The 26,633-nt window shown below is 40.6% G+C and overlaps 1 protein-coding gene across 4 annotated transcripts in view; it reads right to left on the bottom strand.

The window, feature by feature from the left end:
• Window positions 1–2,637: 2,637 nt before the first annotated feature.
• Window positions 2,638–26,633, bottom strand: part of OLAH (oleoyl-ACP hydrolase) — a 97,856-nt gene continuing 73,860 nt past the window's right edge. For all 4 annotated transcript variants that reach the window (XM_069211585.1, XM_069211586.1, XM_069211587.1 and 1 more), the window contains exons 5-7: window positions 25,823–25,992; window positions 15,900–15,982; window positions 2,638–6,711 (exon numbers count right to left, since the gene is read on the bottom strand). In XM_069211585.1, coding sequence (XP_069067686.1) covers window positions 6,569–6,711; window positions 15,900–15,982; window positions 25,823–25,992 — 396 coding nt within the window. In that variant the 3' untranslated portion in view covers window positions 2,638–6,568. The remainder of the gene's footprint in view (window positions 6,712–15,899; window positions 15,983–25,822; window positions 25,993–26,633) is intronic.

Genomic DNA, 26,633 nt, shown 5'->3' with positions numbered 1-26,633 from the left:
TCTCAATTCCCCATTTTTTTTCTTAGCCACCACCAACGGAGATAACCATAACGAAGAATCAATGGGCTCAATGATTCCCCTCATACGCAAACTTTCCAATTCTTTCTCCAACTCATCCCTGACACTAAATGGCACACCTCTCAATTTATGTTTAACAGGAATAGCATTGTCCTTGACCTTTATTTTGTGTGAAAAGCCCCTTATCTTACCTAAATCACCTGAAAAAACTCTGGGAAACTCTTTTAGTAATTTCTCTATATCAGAGGTATCTCTAATAACTGTCACCTGACCACCCGTACCTGGATGCAAAACCATTCCAAAAAGCCCTTGGTGAAACCATCCTAAAATGTTCAACCCTTTAACAGCAACATAGACTTTCCCAACAATGCGTTGCCCCTTGAATACTAAAATGTCTTCAAAGAAACCAAGTAAGTCAATCCTCCTTCCCTCATATGAAAACGGAGTCCTATCTGGAGGATTCAATTTTCTCGTGCCCCAATTCTGTTGGTAAAGTTCCTGTGTAATCATAGTGATTCTAGCCCCCGAATCAGCTAACAACTTTAAATATTTGTCACCTACTTGAATTAAAACATACGGATCAATGCAATCCACTGGATTGCCAGAGATTATGTCAGAGTCACCCACAGTCAGAATCATTTCTTGCATTTCACTCATCAACTCATCCATCCTGTCATCACCGTCATCCATGACAGCATTAACCTTAGTGTAACCACTTCTGCTACTTTGACACACTCTTGCAAAATGACCAGTTCTGCCACATAATCTGCACTGCACATTCTTTGCTGGACAAATTTTTCCTCCTTTTGTATGTGGTGGATAGCCACACCTAAAACAAACATTGGTCTGCTTGAAAAAACCATTGGATTTATCCACTTCCACTTTGTTGTGCACAGGAACTCTCATCTTGCGCCTGTTGTCAGATCTCTGTACTACGTTCACATGTTCTGCCTGTGCACGTTCCAACTCTTTTGCAGATCTCATTGCAGTTTCAATGCTTTTAGCAATTCTGATAGAATCTGACAAAGATGGATCTCCTAAAGACAACAACTTTTGCTTGATTGATTTATCCGCACAGTGACAAATGAATTGGTCACGTATTAACTGATCAGTAAATGTGTCAAAGAAACACTCAGACGCAAGTTTCCTCAAAGCAGAAATGTAGTTATTGACATCTTCTCAATTTTTTTGTTCTCTCCTAAAAAACTTATGTCTTGCAATAACCAAACTAGGAGGTGCGTCAAATCTGGTGGCCAATTTCTTAAGAGCGTCTTCAAAATCATCAAGTTCTTCGCCGTCTTCCACTTGAATATCTGGTAAATGTTTAAACACCGACCTACCCTCGAAACCTAAAGAATGAAGCAATAAACATTTCTTTCTTTCAGGTCTGAATCTTGACGCACCAATGGCACCCATATAAGTTTCGAAAGCATCGTACCATTGCTTCCATGGTATGGCTGGCTCACCAGGAGTTTCCAAAAATGGTGGCGGAGGGTTGACCGACTGCATGACCGTATTTAATAAAAAATAAAGTCACTCGGGACCATATCATTGCAATTAAATCAATTCCTCCACAGATTTTTAATAATAATAGTCCAAAAATCTTGATGAAAGTAGCCGTTTAAAGATGGCCGCTATACTTTCACAAGAATGAAAGCCTGCTGTAGCCACACCTTCTGACCCGAGGTTCATGGGAGATAAGACACTCTCATCGTAAATACAGCTGTCCAGAAGGTCGAGGATTGATGCACGAGTGGGCCTCGAAGTAACAGCCTGGGGTGATCCAGTTCCACAGCTCGTCGCCACATATGGTAAGCTGGGAACAAACCTCCAGACACCACGTTGTTAGTTCCAAATAGGATTTATTTCAAAATTAATTCTTTCACAATAATCACCCTAGCGCGCAGCATAAAATGGCTCTGCTCTCCTCAATCTCGCCTCCACTCGTTCCGTTGCAGTTTTCAAATGTTCGGCGTTCCTCGCGCTTGTAACGCGGAAAGGAACACCGAACAATGAAAACAGCCGCGTGTGAGCAGCTCCGCTGCGCGTGCGATGACACTGCAAATCTGATCTGCACGCGCAGCGGCAACCGCTGCTATTAAGATATTACATTTTTGTTGTCATATCTTCCCTTTATATAAATCTCTGTTTAGCATTTTCAATCTGAGTTAAAAAATCTTTTGTAGCACTACAGTTACGTCTAATACGTACCATTTCACCAAATGGGATATTATGAATAACTGACTTGGGATGGGCACTTGTCGAGTGTAAGATACTGTTGCAGGCCGTCGATTTTCTAAACATTGCATTCTGTATCTTATTATTTGTCACAAAGAACTGAATATCCAAAAAGTCTATTGTTTCCTTACTGTATTGCATACTTAGTTTGACATTGTAAGGATTGTCATTCAAAAAGGCATGATACATTGTTAGCTGCTCTACCGTCCCATTCCATTACATAATGATGTCATCTATATAACTCCCCCAGAACACAATAAAATCTGTGCAGGGGAGGCATATCTGCCCCATGCATGTTGTTTTTCGTACCAGCTCATAAAAAGGCAAGCATAAATTTATGTTCAACACCTTTTACTAGCCCAACATTTGAAGAAAAACCCATTTTTATGTTTCTCGATCAACACATTTTTATGTTTATCAATCACATCTTGAAAATTAGTACATTAAGTGCAATATAATAATAGAGATATCTCTCAAGGAAATATGGCAATCAGTCCCAGGACTCAATATAATCCCAAGCCTTCCTAAATCATACCACCCAACAATGTCCTTACCATTAATACCCAAATAATCTTGGTACATATTACTCGTCCCTGAATATCAAGACTGTCATAAGAGAATCCCAACTTTTCAATGTCAAAATTATCAAATGCCATGGGATTAACATAAGTTTTATTAAGAGCAATTTCTTTCCATTCGTCCTTAAAAGTATTTTCTGGCAAAATAGTGATTGGTGAACCGGAATCAGCCCAGTCCCAGTAACATTTCAATTTTAGCCAGACCTAAAGGTGCTTTAAGACTACTGTTAATGGCATAAACATCAAAATGTGCAAGCAGGTCAAAAAGGTGAGCACCATTTTGTCTACCCATTCATCCACATTTTTCCACATAATTAACTTTTAATCAATCGTGTAATTTGAGATCTCATCAGTGTTGTCATAAAAGAGGTCAAAACATGTCATGTGTTATGTCATGTGTGACGTCATAAGCAGTAAGTGGTAGGGGCACAAGGAATAGTTAGTGCTGCTAACTAAAACTGATGAATGCCTGTGTATTTTTCAGTTTAAAACATCAATGTTGACACTGAGATTTTCACCTAACTATAAAGTTACTTTAACCTTTGTTTTTTTCAGTGAATTTCCAAGTTTTTTTTATATTCCAAAACAGATATTTTTATTACACCAAACTATAATGTTACTTTACTGAATTTCTAGCTTTTTTTAAAGTAAATTAATTATTTTAATTATTTAGGAGAATGTGTGTATGGTAGAATGATTTTGTAATATATGTTTTGTTCTAAAAAAACAGGTTATGCTTCATATGCTGCAAAATGTTTGTAAAATATGTTTGAGTATTAAACAGACAAATATTCAATATTTCAGGCGGGAATGTGTATTTGCTTAGTTCTTGTAATTCTCATATGGATATATGATGACAGCAATCTACTTTCAAGGTGGCATTACTCTGGCGAGAGCCCTGTGAACCGCTTGTGGGCCAATCTCACGATCATAGAGTTTTAAATTTCATTTTAATCTATTGCACAGAGTTCTTTCATATTTTCTGTTAATATTTAATGGAAATCTATAATACAATAGTAAATAAATTTTTTAAGGATATTTGTTTTTTTGTTTTTTTAAATAATGGCCTTCGCAAGACACTTAAGGGCCTAGACACACAATACCCTGTGTGGATTCCGGAGGGGCTGTGCTTCCTGTTCCTCTTGCAAACATGAATATTAATGAAGTAGGTTGCAATTTGCAACCTATTAGGAATCGCAGCCATCACAGGGATGGTGGCCTGCTGAGATCAGCAGACCATCATGTTTGTCATTTCTTTTTAATAAATATTTTTTTTAATGCAGCCAGTTTGCCTCAAAGGAAAACAGACTGAATTTAGGAAGAACAAAATGCAACTTTAAAGTTTCATTTTATAATGTGCAGGAAATGGTGCATGGGACCACTGCCTGGTCTTAAAAATATTTTTTCAACATTCTCAAAGGGAAATAAGCCCGTAGGGGACCCCTTCCCATTTGTGAATGGATTACCACTACTTTTAAAATAGTGGTAAAGTATTACAGTTTTGCAACCAGAATTTAGTCGCAAAACAGTAATATGTCCCATACAGATTTGGTATGTGGAAGGAACGTCAACAACATGCCCCTTCCAAACAACGAATCGCAAATTCAAATTGCGAATTATCAAATCATATTCTGCACATTTGAAAAAGCATTTTTCTGGTGCCAAACAGCCCAATTAGTTTGCGACCCAAAAATGCCTTGTACATCTGGGACATCCGGTGCCAATATTTTACAAAATGGAAATTTTTGATGCAATCCCACAGGACTAGAGCTGGATGGCTGCAAAAACACAAAAAAAACAAAAAAAGAAAATGGCAGTTTTGCTAACTATAACTTGTGAATTTCTGTGGTTTGTTTGATTTCAAAAGGTTACGTTGGTACTGACATAGCCACCTAACTATAATGTCAATTTAACCTTTCGTTTTCTCAATGTATGCATACATATATATATATATATATATATATATATAAACTATACTGACGGTCGGCAGTAGGTAGTTACAGTTAGGACCTAACTTTTTTGACTTGCCTATATTTTTGGTGCCGTTTGACGAATCTTCATGAAATGTTTCAAAAAAAAGTGTTCCGGAGAATCTTGTTGTGCATGGAAAGTTTCAAGGGGATCCGTCAAGCGGGGGCTGAGAAAAAGGAGTGCTAAAAAAAAGTGTGGCGGTTGTTGAATTAACGTATAGTAATTCAAATTACTGTACGTTAAAAAAAAACATAGAAATTTACTGAAAAAAACAAAGATAACAGGGACGTTATAGATAGGAAACAGAATTTAAAAAAAGATAGAAATTCATGTAAAAAATCAAACAGGAACGTTATAGTTAGATTTGGAATTTCCTCGCACAAAACCATAGAAATTCAGCAGTTATAGTTAGAGGTATTTCAAGTAACCTAACTTGCGGCCTAAGGTAACTATAACTCATGCCCTCGCCAAGCACTGCCAATTAGCATATAGACAACTTCTATAACATGATTAAAAATATAAATGAAACATTAGCAGTCAAATATTGACTTATTAATTATCTTGCCCTTGCACATCACACTCTTGTGCATTATCAAATATACAATGCTGGGCCTGCAGGCAATGTCAAGGAAAGTCACTATAGAGTCCTTTTCAGACGCCTTCTACCTTGTAAACATGCACTTGTACATTTCTGGCTTGCCAGGTGGTGGTGGTGAAGCTGTGGGGACCATTGAAGGACCTAGGGCTAAACAGGAAAAAACATGTTCGCGATCCAGCAGGAGGTGCAAATCTCAGGGGCCATATTCTGAATAAACAAAGCTGTGTTTGTTTTATCTTTGTCAGTTATCAGCAGTTGCAGAAAGGAGTGGATGCATCTACTGGTTACCCTTCAGAGAGCTTGCCACGTGAGGATTCCAAAATGAGCCTCAAGCTAATCTCTGCAGAAACAGGTAGGATATACCAGTTATTTGTGATTTTCCGAGGAGAATATCAAAAGTGAAATACATACAAGAGGGGAGGGACCCAGGTGCATAATTCGATTTAGTGACTTTGAGGATTCTTGGGAAATAACAAAACACTTGAAATTCTGAAGGTATGCGTAACACTGACATTGTTGAAAAGCTAGTTGCAAAGTTTAAGAGAATTTTGGCAGTAAGCTTTTAATTTGAATTAAAGGAACAATCCCAAATTGAACAACTGTTTCCAATGAGGAAAAAAAGACTATGAATAGAAAAATTCAATTGTCCTTCGGAACAAGGTGTTAAAGTTATTACATTTTGCTCAACGGATCACTTTTCAAGAACTTAGTAAGGAATCACATTTGGCTAACATATGTTTACAATATTAAAGTTTCCTTTTCAGGTAAAAATTATTCTGGTATAAGAACTTTGAATTTCTGCATTGTGTATGTAATTTCTTGATTTCACTCTAGATGTAATCCGGAGATTTCATCTTGTTCAAGATCTCCATCCCACTGTACCATTCCTGAAACACTTCCTCTTGTATAGCAATGATAATAATAATCTCAATTTCAACAACCAGAATCTATATTGCTGGAAGGCGGGCTTCTGGTGGGTACTGTTCCTGAAGATTCCAGCACAGGACACCAGTGACACAAATTAATCAATTAAGGATATCCTGGAAGGTATACACTTTCACTCGGTAATCTAGTATACATTATTTGTTCATCATTTCTGGTCACCCAAAAAAGCCAACCATATAATCATGTTTGATTATCAGTCTCTGTATGTTTATATTTATGTTCAAAGATAGTCCATTTCTGCAGTTTCCATATATTTTGTAACATGCTTCACCAAGAAGCTTTCATTTACTGGATCTCTGAGGTAAAAATGTCCTCCAGGAAGCTTGTAAATGTTCACTTCTCCGCTAGTTAAATCCTTCCATGCTGAAAAAAAATGTATGGTGTTATCGTTTGGGTATTAGAAACAGAACAATGTACATTGTGGAAGAAGCCAACTGAAATCAGGGAACAGGTACGCAATTAACAGATAATATGGTAACTACTTTAAGTTAATTTTCCTTCTTATCCCAGAATGTCGACAAGAAAGAAAATCTAGTCTTCTAACGTTACCACATTTGGCATATTTAATTATTTTGTTAATGCAGAACTAATATATCCTTAGGGCCTGCCATAGCGGGGTATACAGGCCATTAAAGGCCCACCCACTCCAGCGATAGACAAGGGAGCGGGACTTTAATGGCCGGTATAGCCCAGCTACGTAGGTCTATAAGACTATGAGAACACTCCTCCACCAGAGGGCAGATACTTAATAACTAAAACAAAGGCCTCACAAGCCAGAGGGGATTAAAATACCCTCTGGTTCATGAGGCCTTTGTTCACAGCTTTTGCTGTGCACAAGGAACATTGGAATGTTGAGGCTCAAAGGTTTTACCAGCCATTAAAAGGCTGGAGCATTTCACTGTCTCCAATGGAGCTCTCAACATTCCAGTGTTCTAATATTTTTTACATTATTTTCAAAAAAGCATAAACTTGGTTCATTGGAAAAGGATACCGGGTCATAATAAAATGGGATTGCAATGTCACCAATAAAGCATGCAAAGTACAAATAGAAAAATAAAATGCAACACAAAATGTGCAGAAACAGCCCCACTTTACAGCAAAAAAATCAGATGATTTAAAGAATGACCACTCTTAAAATTACTGCATGACCAAAAACACAACCAAGTCAGAGCAACAAGGTCTGCTTCTAAAACCTTTCAAGAACACAATTTAGTTCACACTCACGCAGTCTACCAAACAAAAGAAAAAGAAATGACACAGAATGTGCATGTATAAACAAAAGGAACAATGCCTCTGGCATCATCATAAACAAGCAGCAGGGACAAAGTCAAAGAATGTTACAATGGGTTGCAAAACACTAAAGTGTTAATTATGAATTTGTGTTTGTCAATAGTTGTAAGATATTGTGTGGCAAGATGAGTAGTGTAATTGTCAGGAGTGTGACAACTGGTTAGGATTGTCTCTATTCATGCTATCCTAAATTAAAATATATGTTGCACTCCTAGTATGAAAGCACTCTGTATGAATATATACAATTTAGAATGTTATCATGGTGACATGGCAATGGCTGATTTAGTAACTAAATATAGCCACATGTGTTGCAATAGGAAAACGATTTTAAGGGATATGCACAACACTTTTTCATGGTGCCTTTTCATGTATGATGCTGCATTGCACATGCCTACAAGTTTTGCTGGGGAATGGATACACGCAAGGTGCAACATTCAATCTTGCCAACTCGAAAGCCATAATTTAGTGGGTCATAGTGCACCTAATGAAAAGCAAAAAGGTTTTAGACAAAGTAGAACAACATTGAAAAATAACAGTTCAGGGTGGACCGGGACCAAGGTATGATATCAGGCTAACCACTATGGAGTGGAGGTCGGATACACCAAGCGTGTTGTCCCAGTCAAAGTTTGTACCTTAGGAATTAGCCTCTTAAATGGAAGTCAAAATGTTTTAGTATGGTAACGTTCAAGGCTGGGGGGGCCGTGAAATTGGATATGTCAGTGTCGGGCTCCATCTGAAGCCGCTGGTATAGGCTCCAAAAGCTCATAGAGGGATAAAGCTAAATTTCATAGCCACCATGGTTGTTTAGTCACTGATTTGCTGCCTCACCCCTTCCAAGGTTTTACCCTTGACTTAGTTATTTTTTCTGTACTTAAAACCATTCAGCAGAACAAGGCTAGAAGCTATAGCCAGGCAAGGCTCCACGTGGTAGATACCTTTACCACAAAGTCCAGTTGAAACCATTTACAGCATTGCAAAACGCTCAGAGTATGGAGAACGAGGTTTTCATACCTACTGCTGGTGTGACCTCCCTGGGTACACCCCAGTACTGTGCATTGGTCCCACATATCTCCACCCTTCTGGTCACTCGTGGAGTCCCAAAGTCCACAGGGAAGGCTTCTAGACACACTCTCTACAATCAGGGCACCTGCAGGGTCCAGTGTTTTGTGGTCAGCTGGGCATTGTTAGCATCAGACGTTGTTCTACATATTGGGTCCGTGGAGCAGACAAACAGAAGGTGAGCAAACTGACTCTTGCAGAGCAGTTGTAGCCTCTGGGTGCGAGGCAGAGTCAGCTGAGTCCTCTCCTTCCAGCAGGACTTAGGAGTCCTTGAGTTGTTTTCTTCCTGCAGTGCCGCATTCTTAAGAGTGCAGTCTTCCTAGGTCTAGGAACGTTCCGAGGAGGTGGTGATAAGGGGTGCCAGTCTTATCCTGTGCACTAGCCAGTGAGTGGATAATGTTCCCTGCCCAATCCTGTCTATGTTCACAGCTAATGCCCACCTCCTTTTTCAGAACTTCCTCTTTGCTTTACTGTAAAAATTAATAAAATGCCTTAAATTCAAGTGGATAAGCCCATCTTCCATCTGGGAGACCTGCAGGAAGGTCCCTGGCCACCCCCATATTTAGTTGAGGTCACAAACCCACCTCAGGGCAGACAATAGTTCTCAATCCTGCTGGAGTTGAATCAAAGGGTCTTGGAGAACTCTGGGAATGAATCAAAGCATATTCTGTCTAACTGATTTGGAAACAAAGTCAAAAGAAGTGTTTAGGCTGTCCTTTATTCTGCCAGCTATCTTGTACCCCTCCCAAATGGTTTATCATTGCTAAGTGACTTTGCGTTGACAACACCTCTGCCCTTCCTGGGTCCAGAGGCCAGGCCACTGTCCTCTAGCAGGTAGAATTATCAACCCCAGCCTGGAATGTTCAGTGTAACGAGTGGCAGAACTGATTTCAAGCCATTTCTTGTGCAGACAGCCCAAAGTCCATTTTTATGAAGTGACGCTTCCACTAAAGTTATCAAAATTTCACAATGAAATACAATTTTGTTAAGTAAATGGAAAATAACTTTAAATATTTTTCTAGCATTTTCTCCAAGTGGAACTGTTAAATAAATATTTTTATTTTACCTAGGCCTTTCTCTAGAACATCTAGCTCAAACTTCGATAGTGAGACTTGCTTTTAGGCCTTTAGTCATTGTGAGGGCACTTAAATCAAATCTAAATTACACCACTTTTGTTTTTTAAATATTTTGCCCCAGCCTTGTGTGCTTAAAAGATATACTTCTGGGGTGACATAATAAATATATGAAAAGGAATATGTTACTCACCCTGTAAGCATCCGTTCATGGCATGGAGTGCTGTAGATTCACATGCTTTGCATACTCCTGCCATCTAGTCTTGGGTCCGGATGTGTACAAGTTGTTCTTCTTCAAAGAAGTCTTTCAAGTCACGAGGTCTAGTGACTCCTCAGTGATAGTGTGTATTGGCATCGACCCCTTTGTTTTTCCCGCAAAAGGGTAAGAATGGAGTGGTTAAGTGTAAGTAATGAGAAGTCCATGTAAATATAATGTAAGAAAACTGCAACGGCCACAGTGTCTGGGGAGGAGGATGGGAGCATGTGAATCTAAAGCACTATACACCATGGACAAATGCTTACAGGGTAAGTAACATATTACGTTTGAGGCATGTGTGGCAGTAGATACATATGATTTGCAAAGATTGTAAAGCAGTCCCCCTCAAAAGCTGTGGCTAACCTGTGGATGTTGTAGTTGTTTGAGAAAGTGTATGTATCACTGCCTGACTTACACTGGCTTGTTGGTGTGCTAACACATCTACACAACAATGTTTTGTGAAGGTGTATGAGGTGGACCATGTAGCTGCCTTACGTATGTCAGCTATTGGAATGTTTCATAGGAAAGTCATATGCTCTTTTCTTCTGAGTAGAGTGTGCTCTAGGAGGTGTAGCCTTCTTTTGGGTTTAGCATAACATGTTTGAATGCACTTAAATATCCATCTGGCTATGCCTGATTTGGATATAGTGTTCCCTTTTGGGAGGTGAAAAAGCAATAAAAAGCTGCTTAGTTTTTCTGAAAGTTTTAGTTTTATCAATGTAGAACATAAGGGCCCTTTTCATATATAATGTATGTAGAGCCCTCTCCGCAAATTAATCTGGTTGTGGGAAAAACATGGTAACTCAATCGACTGACTGAGAAGAAAATGGGATATCCAGTCTCTGTGCAGCTGTAAGAAAGGTTCTTCCAAAGTTAAAACCTGGCACTCACTAACATGCATAAGTGAGGTGATAGCAACTAAAAATGCCACTTTCCAAGAAAGGAACTGAAGGGGAGGTTCAAATGGAGGGTGTGTAAGAACAACATTAAGATTCCATGAGGGTGCAGGTGGAACCGGTACTAGACTAACTCTTTTGAGCCTTCCATGAAGGGTTTAATGTTTTTTTTTTTTTTAATAAAGAGACTTGTTGCCTACTCTGAAGATAGGCAGCCATTGCAGCAAAATGTAACCTTATAGATGTGAATGCTAACCCAGCTTTTTGTAGATGAACCAAGTAGCAGGCAATGTCTTGTACACTGGCTTTGAAAGCGTAAATGTGTTTTGAATGACAGTATCAGACAAATCTTTTCCACTTTGCTGCATAGATCTACGGGCTTTTTTAAGAGTGGTCATTGGCATCTGTCAGGTCTGTCTGACTTTCATCTTCATTTCTTTCTTTTTTGCTCTAATTTGCCTCTTTCTGCCTTTTAACTTTCTTTCTTTCTTTTTTGTTTTACTTTGCTGCTTTTTCCTCTCTTTCACTCTCCGTTTGCTCCTCATGCTTTCCCTGCAGCTGCTGCCTCCGCGGCCCCGCCCTCATAGCGCTTCCCGCCCTCCCGTCTCTCAGCTGACCATCCCACTCTCCCCTTCTTAAGGGTGGCTGCTGCTCAGTGAGGGGCGAATGAACTGACCTTTTGGCCAGCATCCGTCACTTCCCCTGCATGGCCACAGCCGCTGCTGCCTGTCTCCTCACAGAGTCTGCTGGCTCTGTGTTCGAGGCCCGCCTCCACCTGCAGGCACCCGCCCGTACCTCATCCCTGGTGGTCTAGTGGCCATTGGCATCTGTCAGGTCTGTCTGCCTTTCATCTTTATTTTTGCTCTACTTTGCCTCTTTCTGCCTTTTAACTTTCTTTCTTTCTTTTTTGCTATACTTTGCCACTTTTTCCTGGCTTTCGCTCTCCGTTCGCTCTTTGCACTTTCCCTGCTTCTGCTGCCCCCGCGGCCCCACCACCACCCTTGTAGCACTTCCTGCCCTCCCATTTCCCAGCTGACCAATCCCCCTCACCTTCCCCTTCTTGAGGGTGGGCGCTGCTCAGTGACGGGCGACTAAACTGAACTTTTGGCCAGCGTTCATCACTCCTCCTGCATGGCCACTGCTGCTGCCTGTCTCCTCACAAAGCCTGCCGGCTCTGTGTTCGAAACTCGCCTCCACCCGCAGGCACCTGCCTATGCCTCATCCTTGGTGGCCTAGTGGGCAACGGCGTCTGTCTGCCTTTCATCTTTATTTATTTATTTTTGCTCTACTTTGCCTCTTTCTGCCTTTTAACTTTATTTCTATCTTTTTTGCTTTACTTTGCCGATTATTCCTCTCTTTCGCTCTCCGTTCACTCCTCGCACTTTCCCTGCCACTGCTGCCCCTGTGGCCCCACCCTCATAGCGCTTCACCAGCTGACCGATTTCCCACCTCTTCTTAAGGGTGGGCACTGCACGGCCACCCTCACGGCGTGCCAAAGGCAAGCCTGTCTGCGCCCGTCCGTGCCTGGACCGCGCCCTGCGCCAAAGGCCCTTCATCTTGCACCACCCAACAATACGACGCCAAGGCCCTCCACGCTCTGAATCCTGGACGCCGGAGCAACTGTCACTTTGCCTCCCCCAAGAACACTTACGGACCTTTCTCCTGCCCCCACTGCCACCTCACATGCTCCGCTCACCAAAAGCCAATCGCCACAATGCAAGAACCATCCCAGGATCTCCTCAAATGCATCCTCCTGAATGTCAGCTCCCTGCACAAACACGCCGTTGAGATTTGGGACCTGTTAGACACCACCAGCCCGGACATCACATTTTCACAGAGACATGGACCAACACAACATTTGCTGAGACATCGCCATGCCCAGAGACTACAAGCTGGTTCACAAAGACCGACCTTCCAGACCTGGAGGGGGCATAGCCATAACCCACAAGTCCACCCTCTGACTGACAGTGAACACACAGGAATCCACCCCCATCATGGAGCACCTCCACTTCCAAGCGCACACCACCCCAAAGACCACCACCCTTGGCACCCTCATCTACAGACCACCCCGGATCACGACCAGCGTTCAGTGACGCTATCATCTACCTCATAGCCCCCACGCACTCACCTCCAGCAACTACCTGCTCCTAGGAGACCTCAACTTCCATTTCAACTATCACAGCGAACACAACACCACAACCCTACTCGAGAACCTAGATACAATCGCACTCAAGCAACTGGTTACTTCAAAAACACACACAGCCGGACACACTCTCGACCCCATCTTTCCCGCCAGCCGCAACGTCACCATCGGTGTTTTGACCCCGTTACACTGGACCGACCACCACTGCATCCATTTTTCCAACTCCAATCCCACAGCGCACACTCAATTAACCGCCCCACCTACAGAAGATGGAATCACATCCCAGCGCAGCAACTCACAAGCCTCCTCACTAACTCTCTTTCCCCCGACACAACAGATGGCAACACATCAGCCCAGAACCTCTGCAGATGGATCACCAACTGCGCCAACAACCTAGCTCCTCTACGAAAGACTACAGAGGAACACTCCTCTAAAAAAGCCAGCTGGTTCACTCTGGCATTCCAGGAATCTAAGTGTGCATGCAGGAGGTTGGAAAAGACGTGGAGAAACAACAAGTCTCCTTGTTGCTTTCAAAACTGCCTCAAGATCCCACCACAGCCTGATCAGAACCACCAGGAAGGATGCCCTAGAATACCGCATCAACTCCACCTCTCACCACACTGCAGAACTTTCTAACATCAACAAAAAGTTTGCCAACCCACAGGCCGAGATCACCGATGGTTCTATGTGACATTTCTAGTAGACACGCTTGACGGTCTTGAAGAGTCTATTTAGAGTGGAAAGATGTAATGGCGTTGCAATCTGCTTCCCTGTGTTCGGGCGACAAACACATGTTGCAGACCAGGTGTTTGCTGTGTACGGGGATACGCTACATGGCAATGCTGCAGAAACGGAAAGGCAGCGGTTCCATCATCAGTTGGGCATTCTTGAAAGGGTGTGATGGAGGACCTGAAAGGCGAGGCCCTATGAGGGCCGAGATCGAAAGGAGCTGAAGTGATGTAGACAAGGTTCGATGCACAGATGGAAGACGCGACTTGAAAAACAATACAAATGAAAGGATGGGATATGCAAACCAAAAGCAAACCATGAAGAAGTCGACAATGGAGTGAAGGCACACATGCCCAAACCTGATGGTGGAAAGAAAGCAATCTAACAATGAAATTGATGCCGATGAGCAATATCACCAAGAGGAGGATTCACGCGACCTAGTGACTCAAAAGACTTCTTCGAAGGAAAAACAACTTGTACACATCCGGATCCAACACTAGATGGTAGGAGTGTGCAAAGCATGTTGATCTACAGCCACACGTGCCTCAAAAATAAGTATTCTTACATAGCAAAGGCATTTTTCTCTACCATGTGTTGCTACAATGTCTTTAGAATACAGCTCAGTGGTGCTTCTAGTGCCAAATTTGTTGTCTTATTTATGGGTGGTGCATATACACACTGCAGCCAACATTGGACAGTTAACTTCAACACCACCTGTGCAATCTCTGCATCATCTACCATGGCTTTACGGGAAAGTAAATTAGGCTAACTGAGTAAAAATAATTTTACCAATATCATTTCAGGGCCTGAGCGCACACATTGTGGCATTGAAAAGCAGTGTCAAAGGATATAGAGTTCTAATACCAGCCAAATAGGGTCCGGAAAACGGTGAAACATTAGATGTGACCATGCAGAAAAGGAACAGTTCCTACACTTTGCTACATAGGTAAGCAAGAACAAGTCTGGCCATCGCTATTATCATACAAGCAACTGCCTAGTAAGTACGATCAGAAATATAAATTTATTTTTCTTCCTACTGTACTGCTGAAACAAAAAAATCTTAAATTCTTTTAATAGGAAATCAGAGTGAGCTGATCACAGTGCACGTGGAAACTATAAAAGAAACAGGTCAAATCAGTACACCCAGAGTATTTGGGGAAATACAACAATATTTACAATTAATAGTTATTACAGGTGTAAATAATTGATACTTTTTAAACATATATACAATATAGGCATTGTTATACAGCTAAAGGCACTTCTTAGCCAACATTTGTCATTCTTAATGTTAACTTAATGTGTAGTTAAATATCAGTAATGTAACGATGAACTGAGACACCACATTGAAAGATACCTAAACTGTCAGGCTTGCCCACTCCTTTAATAAGGCAATAACATATTATTTGCTACAGAATATGCAGAAAACAATAATTTATATATAATTTATTAATTTATGTTAGCGCACACTATATTCCATGCGCATTGCAGCATATCATATTTGTGTCAAGAGTTAAATACATAATGCAAGACATGAGGCTTAGTGTTTTGGCCTTACTTAAGGATAAAGGGTTTCACATGCTGGCTAGAGAACATTTAAATTCTTATTTAATTAACTAGACTGTTGGTTCAACTGAGGCCAGAATAAACTCAACTGCAGACACGGGCTATCGATCAGAAGTATAGTAACAACTACCACTCGAGAATGTAAATAATGCCATTGCGGGGCTGACCCATGCTGCATTTACACAATATCAACATGAGATAAATGTACATTAAATGAATTGTAATGAGATTGATTTACATATCCCATGAGTATCCTGAAAATCTAGCTCTGATAACCCTTTATAGCAAATCTGAAGAAACCTATTAGGACACCAAACACCTATCTTCTGCTAATGAAGCCCGCCAGTATGTATTACTACTGCCATCATTAAGGTTTCTGAAAAGCACTCTTGGAAATGTGTTACTTTTTTCAATCATTTAAATAGAATAACTAGAAACAGCAAGTAATCAAGAAAGTGCTTTGCTCATCAGAAAGTAGTGCTGTATTTAAATATACATTGTTTTATAAGAGCATGCATTTCTTCACTGTATGGCACATTTACCTTCAAAATCATGTGGCACATCGTCTGTTCCATCAAAGCATGTAACTCCACAAGAAAATACCTTACTTGGTGGTTTTTCATAGCTGCAAGCAAAACACGTTTCTGTCATTGTTTGAAACATGTTACTTATTAAATAGTGCAACATCAAACCGTTAACTATAAATCTAGTTACAATCTATTTTCCATTCGACATATTACCCTCCGTAATAAATGTCTTATAACAGCAAACAATTCAGAGTTGATGGCCTGAGAAAAAAAGTCCAGTGTCATACTTCCAATGCTACTTCCTCTAATATTTTGTCTTTAGACAAACTACATTCCATTTCTGCAGATGAAGACAGAGAGCAGTGTAAAAACATAATAAAAATAAACGCAACAACAAAAGAACCAAAAAAGGCAGACCATCTATGTTACATGCTGAAAAAATTTAACTGAAAGTAGTTAATTAGTGAAAACATGTCGCCTTGACTAAATCTTTGGTGTTGAGTTATAATGTCCATTTGATTAGTTACTAGTAATCTCCAGTTGTTACTGGACTGAGATGAATCCACCACCAAGCCAGACAACTTTTCCAGAAAGGTTGACATTTGACTTCCTCGACCCACAACCCCAGGTGTAGCCCATAACGGATCACATCTAGAATACATTCTGCATTGACACCAAGCAACACAAGCAGGTTTGAACAGTGCTTCAGTAATACTGGCGGCTGAGATGTAAAGCATGCAACAAGGAAGAAAAGATTCAGGGCAATCAAGATTCAGACTAAGCAAGACTGCTGGTAATAGAATCATTAGCTACTCACCTCTCTTTCACATCCCTATCAAACTAATAAAGGTATTTCCAAGCATATAAACCGATCAAGACTGCTATCCTAATAAAACCAACAGAGCCACTGATGTGCCATCAATGTATTTTACTGATCAAAATCTTTTCACAAGATAATAACTGAGTTTAATTTGTTTATTTCGGATAAAACAACCCCAATACACATAATCTTAGGACATTCAATAAAATAGACAAAGCATATTAATACATATATTATCTGGTTGAAACTAATAAAAGCAGTATGAACTGCAATTCACGAGCTCATCCTCTAATAGAATGTAAAATCAGCAATTTAACAATTCATCATCATTATAAATTCGTTTTAGTAAACACTGTTTTACTCTTGCCCTTAACACAAATTATATACTACAATATATGCACAATTCATTACTCTCCTTCCAGATTATTTTGTTCAGCCAAGCAAAATGTCCTCCTGACTTACACATAAGTCAACATTTTTGCTACACTAAAAACAGTGGCTTTCTCAGTGCTGGTTCTTAAAATTCTGAGGGCGTCTACACAGTGTTTGACCCCTGGTAGCTGACATACAGGTGACATTCATTTTCTACGTGGGGCCACATTGACGTTACAAAAAAAAGTGTGTAATCATTTGAATCATTCAGTTAATCTTGGACAAAGGTTGTCTGAACACCTTGGGAATCTTTATTCTTTGGACATTGGTAATCTTAAAGAACGCTGATGTAGTATGAAATCTCTAGAAAGCGCCCTAACTGTTCTGCTCTTTTCTAGCACGTTACACTATTCCGTGTCATTGTTTCCCTAATTTTGACATAAGCACACCAACTGAGGACTTAAAGCAATATACATTAAGAATTTAAAAATACCTGTAGCCCAGACTATCCTTATATCTTTGGGGGGCTAGCAACAATCCGAACCGTTCCACTTGTAGGGTTGTGATGCGTAGTAGTTGTGTTGGTACTGTCATTGGCAGTGCTAGTATGGGCAATGGGTGGTGCAAGTTTTAGTGGCCTACTGAGAAATACCCTGGCACTTATGTATTTATTTCACAAATTGAGAACTGAGTATAACATTCCAATAATGTAGCACAAAACCAGAGCTGCACAAGAACAATAGAACAGGTCACCAGAACAACAAACTGCCATGCAAAAAAGAAATGCACAAACATTTTTGTGACACATTACCTCCTCCAGAAGCCTACATTCTTAATACAGTGGTAAAGGATGGTTGCACCAAGCACCTCCTTAACTTACCACCAAGGATATGAAATAGCGCTAGTTTAAAATGTTTTGTGATCCGACGGTGAATCTCTGTACCCATATGAGGGCTCTGTGCTTGGAGGGGAAGTTCTGCTGTAGATTCAGAGAGTAAAGAGGGCCTGTGCAGGAGACCATTACTTTGTAATACAAATGGGCAAAAGCTGGTATTCACAGCCCAATCAAATAGAAAAAATGGCACCCCTCCTACCTTAAGTAGTAGAAATAGTTTTTTTAAGTACCTGTCATCTTGCCAGTCAGTCCAAAGAAGAGGTAAATGGGAAAAAAACATGTTATTCTGTAGTAGGATATTTACAGCTACAATGGAGCCACTCACGTGGTTTCCAATATAGAAGGGCCGTCAGCTATTGCAGTTTGGGTCAATATATCATTCGTGGTCACACAGATTTACCTTGTGCACGGCAGTGGCTTTTCTTACTTTTTTCACTAAAAAGTAAGCAAGTGCACATTTATTAAATTATGCAAATCAATAAACCACTTTCCTCTGGATTGCAGTCGCACATCTTAAAATTCACAAAATCCTAGGTTTATGACAACAAAAGAGCTTTTTACAATGTTTAAATTTCATTTTACAAGTCAGTAAAAGCTTTCAAACTCTAAAAAGGGCTTTTGAAACCCCTTTAAAATCACAAACAGGCTGGAGCATGAATGGGAATTAGCCCCACTATTTGGGTGAAGGATGTATTATGCATCTGTGGCTGCAATTGTTTCTACAAACCATTGGTCAGTTACTGTTGAAAGATGTAACTGATTTGCGAACAGAAAGTTGTCATCTTGGGATAGCTTCTCCTTTGGGGATGATGTCAGACGTCCTCTACAGCAGTGCTCCCCAACCTTTTTATCGCCGCGGACCGGTAAATGTTTGATAATTTTACCGTGGCCCGCTTGTTTTGATTGCAATGCTCTGCGCCTCGGCCGCCCGCCACAGTGAAATGATTTGAAGTTCCTCGGGCGGCCCGGTGCCGATTGATCCACGGACCGGCACCGGTCCGCGGCCCGGGGGTTGGGGAACACTGCTCTACAGGACAGGTACTATGCAGTAGCATTGCTTGCTCCCACCGATATCTTCCCAAACGGTGATGCAGTTAATAAAAAAATGTTTCCAGATTGATAAACGCATGCTGGGGCAGAGTTCTTTCGTCCTGTGCATACATTCACAGCTATTCACAAGCAGTCACAAATTACAACATGCACTTTAATATTCATAAGGCAGATTACGTTGGCACCCCCTGCAAATGAACAAGTTGCTATGCAGTGTATTACTAAATTGGTCATTTGAAAATTGCACTTCTATTCGCAAGCCAGTCTGCCTGCAAAAACATCCCTTATTTGTAAATGAGAATAGTACCTCATAGTCTTAGTCAATTATAATGTATCAATGGGAAAACAAACGGCTTAAGGCCAGATGACCATACAGCCAGGTCGCAAGTAGTGATAGTAAACTCCTCGACACATTTTTGCGATCTGTCTGTCATTTTGTGGTGTGACCCATCTAGTGGTAATTTGCATCGCAAAATGCCAGTGATGACAAGGTCACAAACTGACCTGCTTAAGAAATATTCACAAGTCTAATTAGGAACCCATGTGGTTTGCAAAAGACAATGAGATGGTGACATGCAAGGAAAAGCAGACCTCTATCACCGTGTTTCCATTTTCAAACCGGAAATGTTTTTTTAAAAAGTGCCTTAGTCCTTTTAAGCGATAAGTTCGGCTTTTGTACTAAAGGATTGTTTTCGTTTGTGTAGATGTCAAGGGGAGCTTGTTACGTGTTACGTATCTGTTGTTAATATTTACACAACGGTATGACAATGCTTGCCTCACTGATTTGGGACCTATTCTCTATGCACCATTACAGTGAGTGTCGCAACATGTTAATGGGCATTTATTCACATTGCACAGTTGTATAAAAATCCTGTGGGTAGGCAGGAAGGCACTAATGACACAAAACATTTGAGCCCAACCTCCCTTACTCCCTGAGTAATTACTAGAGGCGAGATTAATTCAAGCATTCCATCCATCCTTTTTTATATACTTTAGTATGTCACCTTAAGTGGTACAGGCATGCCCATGCACACTGTGTCACTGGAACCAAGTAATACCCAGATGATAAGTCCATAACAAGAGCATAACTGGTAATGAGTTCAGCCTAGGCTGCTTCCATTACAGCAGGGTCAAGACTGATTTATATATAGCTGAGTCCAAACTGAGGTGGCATAGTCCTGGAGCACCCCTGGGGCACACAATCCCCTGGTGGCTGACACTGCTGACTGTTACCGCAGCCCAACCTCCCACCAGCACCGCGGATTGGTTTGTTAGCGTATGCCCTACCTCTAAAGGGAAACAGCCTCTTGGGAGGCAGCCGGACACTGACCCAGTGTGGACTCAATCTCAAGGGCGTCTCCAGGTCGCTCACCTCCTCCGTCGCCAACAGGGAAGTCTTGTGCCAGGATCCGGTCTCAGAGAAGGCCCTTCTCGTAGTTGAGCTATGGGCCGCAGGAGAGCCCCGCAGAGCCTGATCTGCAGGGTCAAGAGACATGAGGGAGGGTTGTGCATGAAAGTGTGGGCCCCCTAGCCAAGGATACCCAGGATTGATGTCATGATTCTAGCGGAGCGTCTTACAGCAGGCCTCGCTTCCCCCGGAATTCTCCTTTCATGTGGGCTGGCCCGAGGATATGGCTGTAGGACTGCATACCATAGCCAAACAGAATATGCCACCAAGAAAGAGATGCCCCCATGATCAAAATGAAGATCCTTAATTGTCCTTGAAGTGAGGAAGCTAGAATTGTGCCAACCTTTTCAACTGCTCAGAGAATGAAGACATGGCAGTAGAGTGGCAGATCACCTTGTGATGAAGTGGAGCTAGGGGCTAGAGACCTCAGACCCTGAGGCTGATGAATGTCCGCTAAGCTCTTGGACATACCACATTCTTACATACGGTTATCAGAGCAGGGTTACCTAACTGCATGGTCCTGACTAAGGAGTCAAAAAGAATTAACAGAAGGCTGCATAGAGATCCTAGTATATTGAATTATCTGCTCCGTGCCCACGTACAAATGAAAAATGGAGTTGGTTCTGTCTGATAAAACAACAGCTCCCTGTATTCAACAAAACTCATTCAACAGAATTAACAAATTCTTCTGTGAAGAAGTAAGAAAGTGCTAAAAATCAACAGGAATATGTAACTCAGTCTTTTGGGACGACAGTAGAGCCCATGTGGTAACTTTGTTGGTATCAGTCATGCCGGGTCATATACCAGGTAACTGTAGGGATTAATTGAGGAAGGTTGCAGGCATCTATCCTTGCAGTAGAACTGTTCGCAATCAGGTTCAAGTCTACAGTACATCCTTTTGTGTATCAATGAGGTATGCCATATGTGCCTCATTGCACACAGCATCATTACTTTGCACCCAATAAGACACAGTGCACTTCACAACGTACTGACCTTCTAATAGAGCTAGATAGCATCAAATGTTCCACTGGAAAAGCAAAACAATAGATCAAAAGGTGTATTACAAATCATTGAGAATTAAAGTGAAATCTAACGACGAAAGATGAACAACCGATTTCCACAAATGATGAGCAACCGATTTCCATATATATATATATATATATATATATATATATATATATATATATATATATATATATAGATAGATAGATAGATAGATAGATAATGTCAGTAGCCAGTAGGTAGTTACAGTGAGGACCAACTTTTCCAAATGACAAAGCTTTTTTTTCTTTTTTGCTAATAGCTTTGGTGCCGTTTTAACAAATCTTCACAAAATTTTCCAACGAAAGTGCCCTACTTTGCCTTGTTGTGCATGGAAACATTTTGGGGTCATTCGTCAAGTGGGGGCTGAGAAAAGAGGGGGGGGGGAACTGCATTTGCCTACTTCTGCATGGAAACGTTTTGGGGTGATTCGTCAATCGGGGGCTGAGAAAAAGGCGGGTCTCAAACTCCATTTTTCCAATGCAATGTCTATGGGGATTTCACATTTTTTTTTAAACATTACTACATTCCAAACCACTGAACGGATTTACACCAAATTTGCCAGAATTGTACATTTTGGTCTATAAAGTGCCCTTTTTGTAATTTTATGTAAATCTGTTCAGTATTTCAGAAGATATTATTGAAATAAAAATATAGCTATCTAGGGATGCGGATCCCTTGCGGATCCACTCATGGGGCTTCCGCAGATCCTGGGGAAAATCAAGGCTCTGACTGGCAGGCCTCAACCTAACAGGAAAGTTGCAGCTGCTATTTTCTTTCTCACTTGGGCTGGGGGAGGCAAAAAATAGGGGGGGAAACACATAAGGGGTCAGGATACAGGTATCCTGACCCCATAAGACACATGGAGAGGTCACTTAGGTACCCCTCATGGGCAAATAATTCCCCATTTTTTTTCCAGCCGAACCACAAATCCATTGCGGTGCTCAGCACGATCCCCCAGTGAAAACCCACAATACATCTGAAGCAGACATTAAACAACAAATACACCCATTTACGCACAAAACCCCTTCTACGCACAGCCAAAGGTCGTGCACAGTGTGGGGTTGAGTGCATGTGGAGGCCGTGCTCGGCAGTGTTTGTACTAACGTACGGTAATTATAAATTACTTTATCTTTAAAAAACAAAGAACTTCATTGAGAAAACCAAAGATTACAGGGACGTTTATAATTAGGTTGACGTTTTACCTACACAAAACCACAGAAATTCCGTACTTATAGTTTTTTAACGTAAGTATAACTATAAGTATAACTATAACTCGTGGCCTAAAGTTACGGCACAAGTTATATTTTCTTTAGATATCACATTACAAAATCCATATTTGAAAAAATTTATGCCAAGACACATAAATACTAATCATCACAGGGATTGTGGATTTTTTTTTTTTTTAATTAAAAAGAAAGTATATCAAAGGCAATAAGAATACATATGCATACTTTGTTGGAATATTTGGGTTGGGTTTCACTTACCTGATATTTACTTACTATTTCATTGTAAAGGCATGCATGATAAAGGCATGCATGATAAACGCATATGCATGGTAAAGGCATTGTGTGTTAAGGATGCGTGGTAAAGGCACGCTTTGTAATGTCATAAATCCAAAAGCAATAGTAATCACTTAACACTTTCACTTCTCGGGTGTTTGCACACTATGTGCTGGTGTATTTTTTTTTTTAAATATCAGCATTACATTGTTTAAATATATGTAAGATATTTTCCCTATATTTTTAGCAGCATATTCAGGGCTATGTATTGGTGCAAACCCTGCACCAATACATAATTGCAGACTGAAGATATAATGAAATCTATTAAGACATTTTTCATTTTTTTAAATAAATATGCTCAATATGTTGTTAGATTTCCTCAAAATAGACAGACAAATCCCTGGACCCCAAATGTTATCCCAAATGGCTGGAGTTCAGAATTATCAATATGTGTGGAGTGGGGTTTCCTATGGAATGTAGTCTGCGCAATCAATGATTTATTACGAGCACAGATCACTAAATTGTGTCAGAATCACTTTCATGGTGCACTGTTTATTTAATGACATATCAAACTCAGGTCTGTTTGGAAAATACAGAAACTATATATATTTTCTAATTCTGTACAACCTGAGGAATCCATTAGTACAAGCAAGACCTCCCTTTGCCCTGACTGGCTGGCTGGCAGAACACGCTGAACATGACATATGTCAGGTTTTTATCATTTTATATCCAACACATGGTAATTCCCTTCGATCTCCACCATGCAGAAGCAAAACCACGCCAGGACTTGATCCCAAGGTGTGTTCCTCCAGGTACCATGTGCTCGGGGATACCAGACATGTATAGGTTTTCTATCAGCTTGGGGTATCCACATGCCATGCAGTGCATTTAGGAAATTTGGGAAGAAGTTGAAGGCAAAATGCCAGTTTAGGGTATTTGTTCATTTGTTCACAGAGATGACTCTTTGGCTGTATGGAACTATATCAAAACCATGTATTTTTTGCATCTGCATATTCTAAGGTCCTGTTTGAATTTTTACTCTGACCACTGAAGCCATACCCCTACCACAGGGAGGGCCACGGTCTAATTTGCATAACGATGACTTACAGAAAAGAAGGCAAGGCTGTCAACCTACTGAGAGTAAGCTTGAAGCAAATCAACAAAGAACCACTTTTATTTTCTTACATATATTTAAATATGTAAAATAAAGGGGTGAATCAAAGGATGCAAAAATAGCAGTATATCATTAAAGTTCAGTTACCAGGGACAACATGTTCTGATCACAGAGGTATTGATGCATGCAGGTTTGCCTTGAAACACCCTGCATAAACATTAGTTTTGAGATGTTACCTCTTGGAATACAATGTGTGCTGGATATTATGATGTTAATGCATTGGAATGTACTCCCTTTCACTTCATCTGTAAACCAACTATATGTGGGGCGTGGACTGGGGAGAGGGGAAATTATTAAAGTGTTTCTCAAATGAGATTTTACCTTAAAAAACAAGAGACAAGAGGTGTCTAGCAAAACAGGAAACAGTTCGTTTGATTAAACATTACGGCTGGGAGAACAGTTACAGCACTGTGGTCTGAGGACTGTCTCTCAATGCTGAAATTACCCATGTTGTATATATTTCTCCGGGAGCAGTAAACACATAAAACATTCTTTCCCTGGTGAAAAATGCAAACAAATATGCAAACATGTGAAAGGTAGTTACCGATACAATTTACAGATAGAGAATGCAGGTGCACCTCGACCTGGCGTGGACACTATGTGGGCCAATACGTATGTGTACAGATGTCCGGCCTTAGGGGTGCGTGGTTACTTCATGTGCTGTGTGTTCTATGTCCTGACTGGCTGAGTGTACCTAACTCTGTGTGGGATCTGACTTTACTACGTTTTGGGAATGCATGTGTCCATCAGGCAATTTGTGCTTTATTGGGGACAATCTCCGGGAACCATTGTAGTGTTGCTGCCTATCTGTGGGATCTGACCTAAGCTTGTGTGTTTGGCTGTCAGCTAAGTGTTACCCCACCTGTGATCTGTCAGTCTTTAACCTTCAGGCCTGGGCCACAGAGCCTGCCTGACCACGTATGTACATGCTCGGGTGGAGAGAGAGTTCATGACAGGGGATTGCAACAGTGGTGATGTGACTTGTTCGTATATGAAAATGTATTGTTCATGCACAAAGGTGTTTTGTTGTAGTGTGTATTGATTGATGCGGTCAACAGAGATGTTAACAAAAGTCTAATATTGGTGCTATGTGATGCCTACTTAGAATATTTACATGATGATTACTCCCTGGCAGGTGTGTCTGTTACCCAACAAGGAGTCAGACTTTGCTTGGATTTTTTTCTTAGGCTGAGGAATAAACCTAATCACTGCCTGGCTCCTTACTCGGGCTGGTCTTCTCCATCCCAAGTTCATCACATATGTGATTGATGTCTCTGTTAATATCACATACATATAAATAAAGAGGTCCGAAGTGAGTGCCAGGCCACCTCATTCCGTGAGTCGCTGGTGTCCAGAAAGGACTGGGCATTGGAAACTCCTTCCCAAGGCCCACAGGCCAAAAGGTAGATTATCCCTCACTAAGTGATTTTAGACTGAGTGCAAGTCTACTTTGAAGAGCTGTGAATAAACCACAAATTTCTGAAAGGATATAACAGGCTAGGAGGATAGCATCCCACATGGCATTTAAAAGCTGCACAATGCAAAGTTATAGCCTAAATTCCAGCAGGACATATAGGCTTGATTGTCTAATAGTGGTCCACGAGGGATGAGTCACATACTTCAAATCATCCTGAACATCTGGTCTGCTACATTATAAAAAAAGTACATGTACTCACATGAAATTCTCGACTACTTTAAGATCTGCTCTTAAAACTGGAAGGAAGAGTTTCACAAGCTCCTTGTTTGTGAGAATCTCAGCAGGCGTGCCTCCAACATCTTTCATCCATTTGAGAAATTCTTCATCACTAAGTCCTGTTCTTTTCTGTACTGGATACCGAGATTTTGACTGCAACATTAAAATTGAGTATTTGTTTATACTAAAAAGGTACGGTTTGATAACAATAAATCTTACTGACTGTGGAGCTATCAGAGTCCAGCAAAAAGGCAAAACGTAGTCTGAAGCACTCTGCAGTGTTGACAACGAATCTTCAATTAAACTAATTATTTGTAACTCTTGGCTAAATGCCAGAAGGTTGTTCTTTTGAGATCATGTACATTTAAGTGCAGAAACATGATAAGCTACTCATAAGTGCCTAACTATGATGGAATAATAGCCTGTGACATTTTGCAGGAAATACAGAGTACTTTAAGCGGCACATTTTGACAGAAAAAAAAACAAATCAACATTCATAATTAGAACACATCTTTGAAATTGAACTAATATACTAGAATTACATAATTTGTAAAAAAAAAAAAAAAAAAAAAAAAAAAGCTACCAATTAGTGAACCAGCAACATAGCAACATATATTCATTGAAAAAAATCAAAGGTTAAGCTGACGTTATAGTTATGTCTGGCAATAATGTCTATATCTTACTTTACATTAATAAAAAGCCTTCAAACTTCAAAAGAAAGGTTACAGTGATGTTATGGTTAGATGGAAATGTCAGCTACCTGACTCAATAAACACTGAAATTCACCAGTCACA

This window comes from Pleurodeles waltl, chromosome 10 (genome assembly GCF_031143425.1).
Source record: "Pleurodeles waltl isolate 20211129_DDA chromosome 10, aPleWal1.hap1.20221129, whole genome shotgun sequence".
NCBI classification, from domain to species: domain Eukaryota; kingdom Metazoa; phylum Chordata; class Amphibia; order Caudata; family Salamandridae; genus Pleurodeles; species Pleurodeles waltl.
The sequence above is the reverse complement of the archived record's forward strand: the minus strand, read 5'-3'. Positions and strand labels throughout refer to the sequence as shown.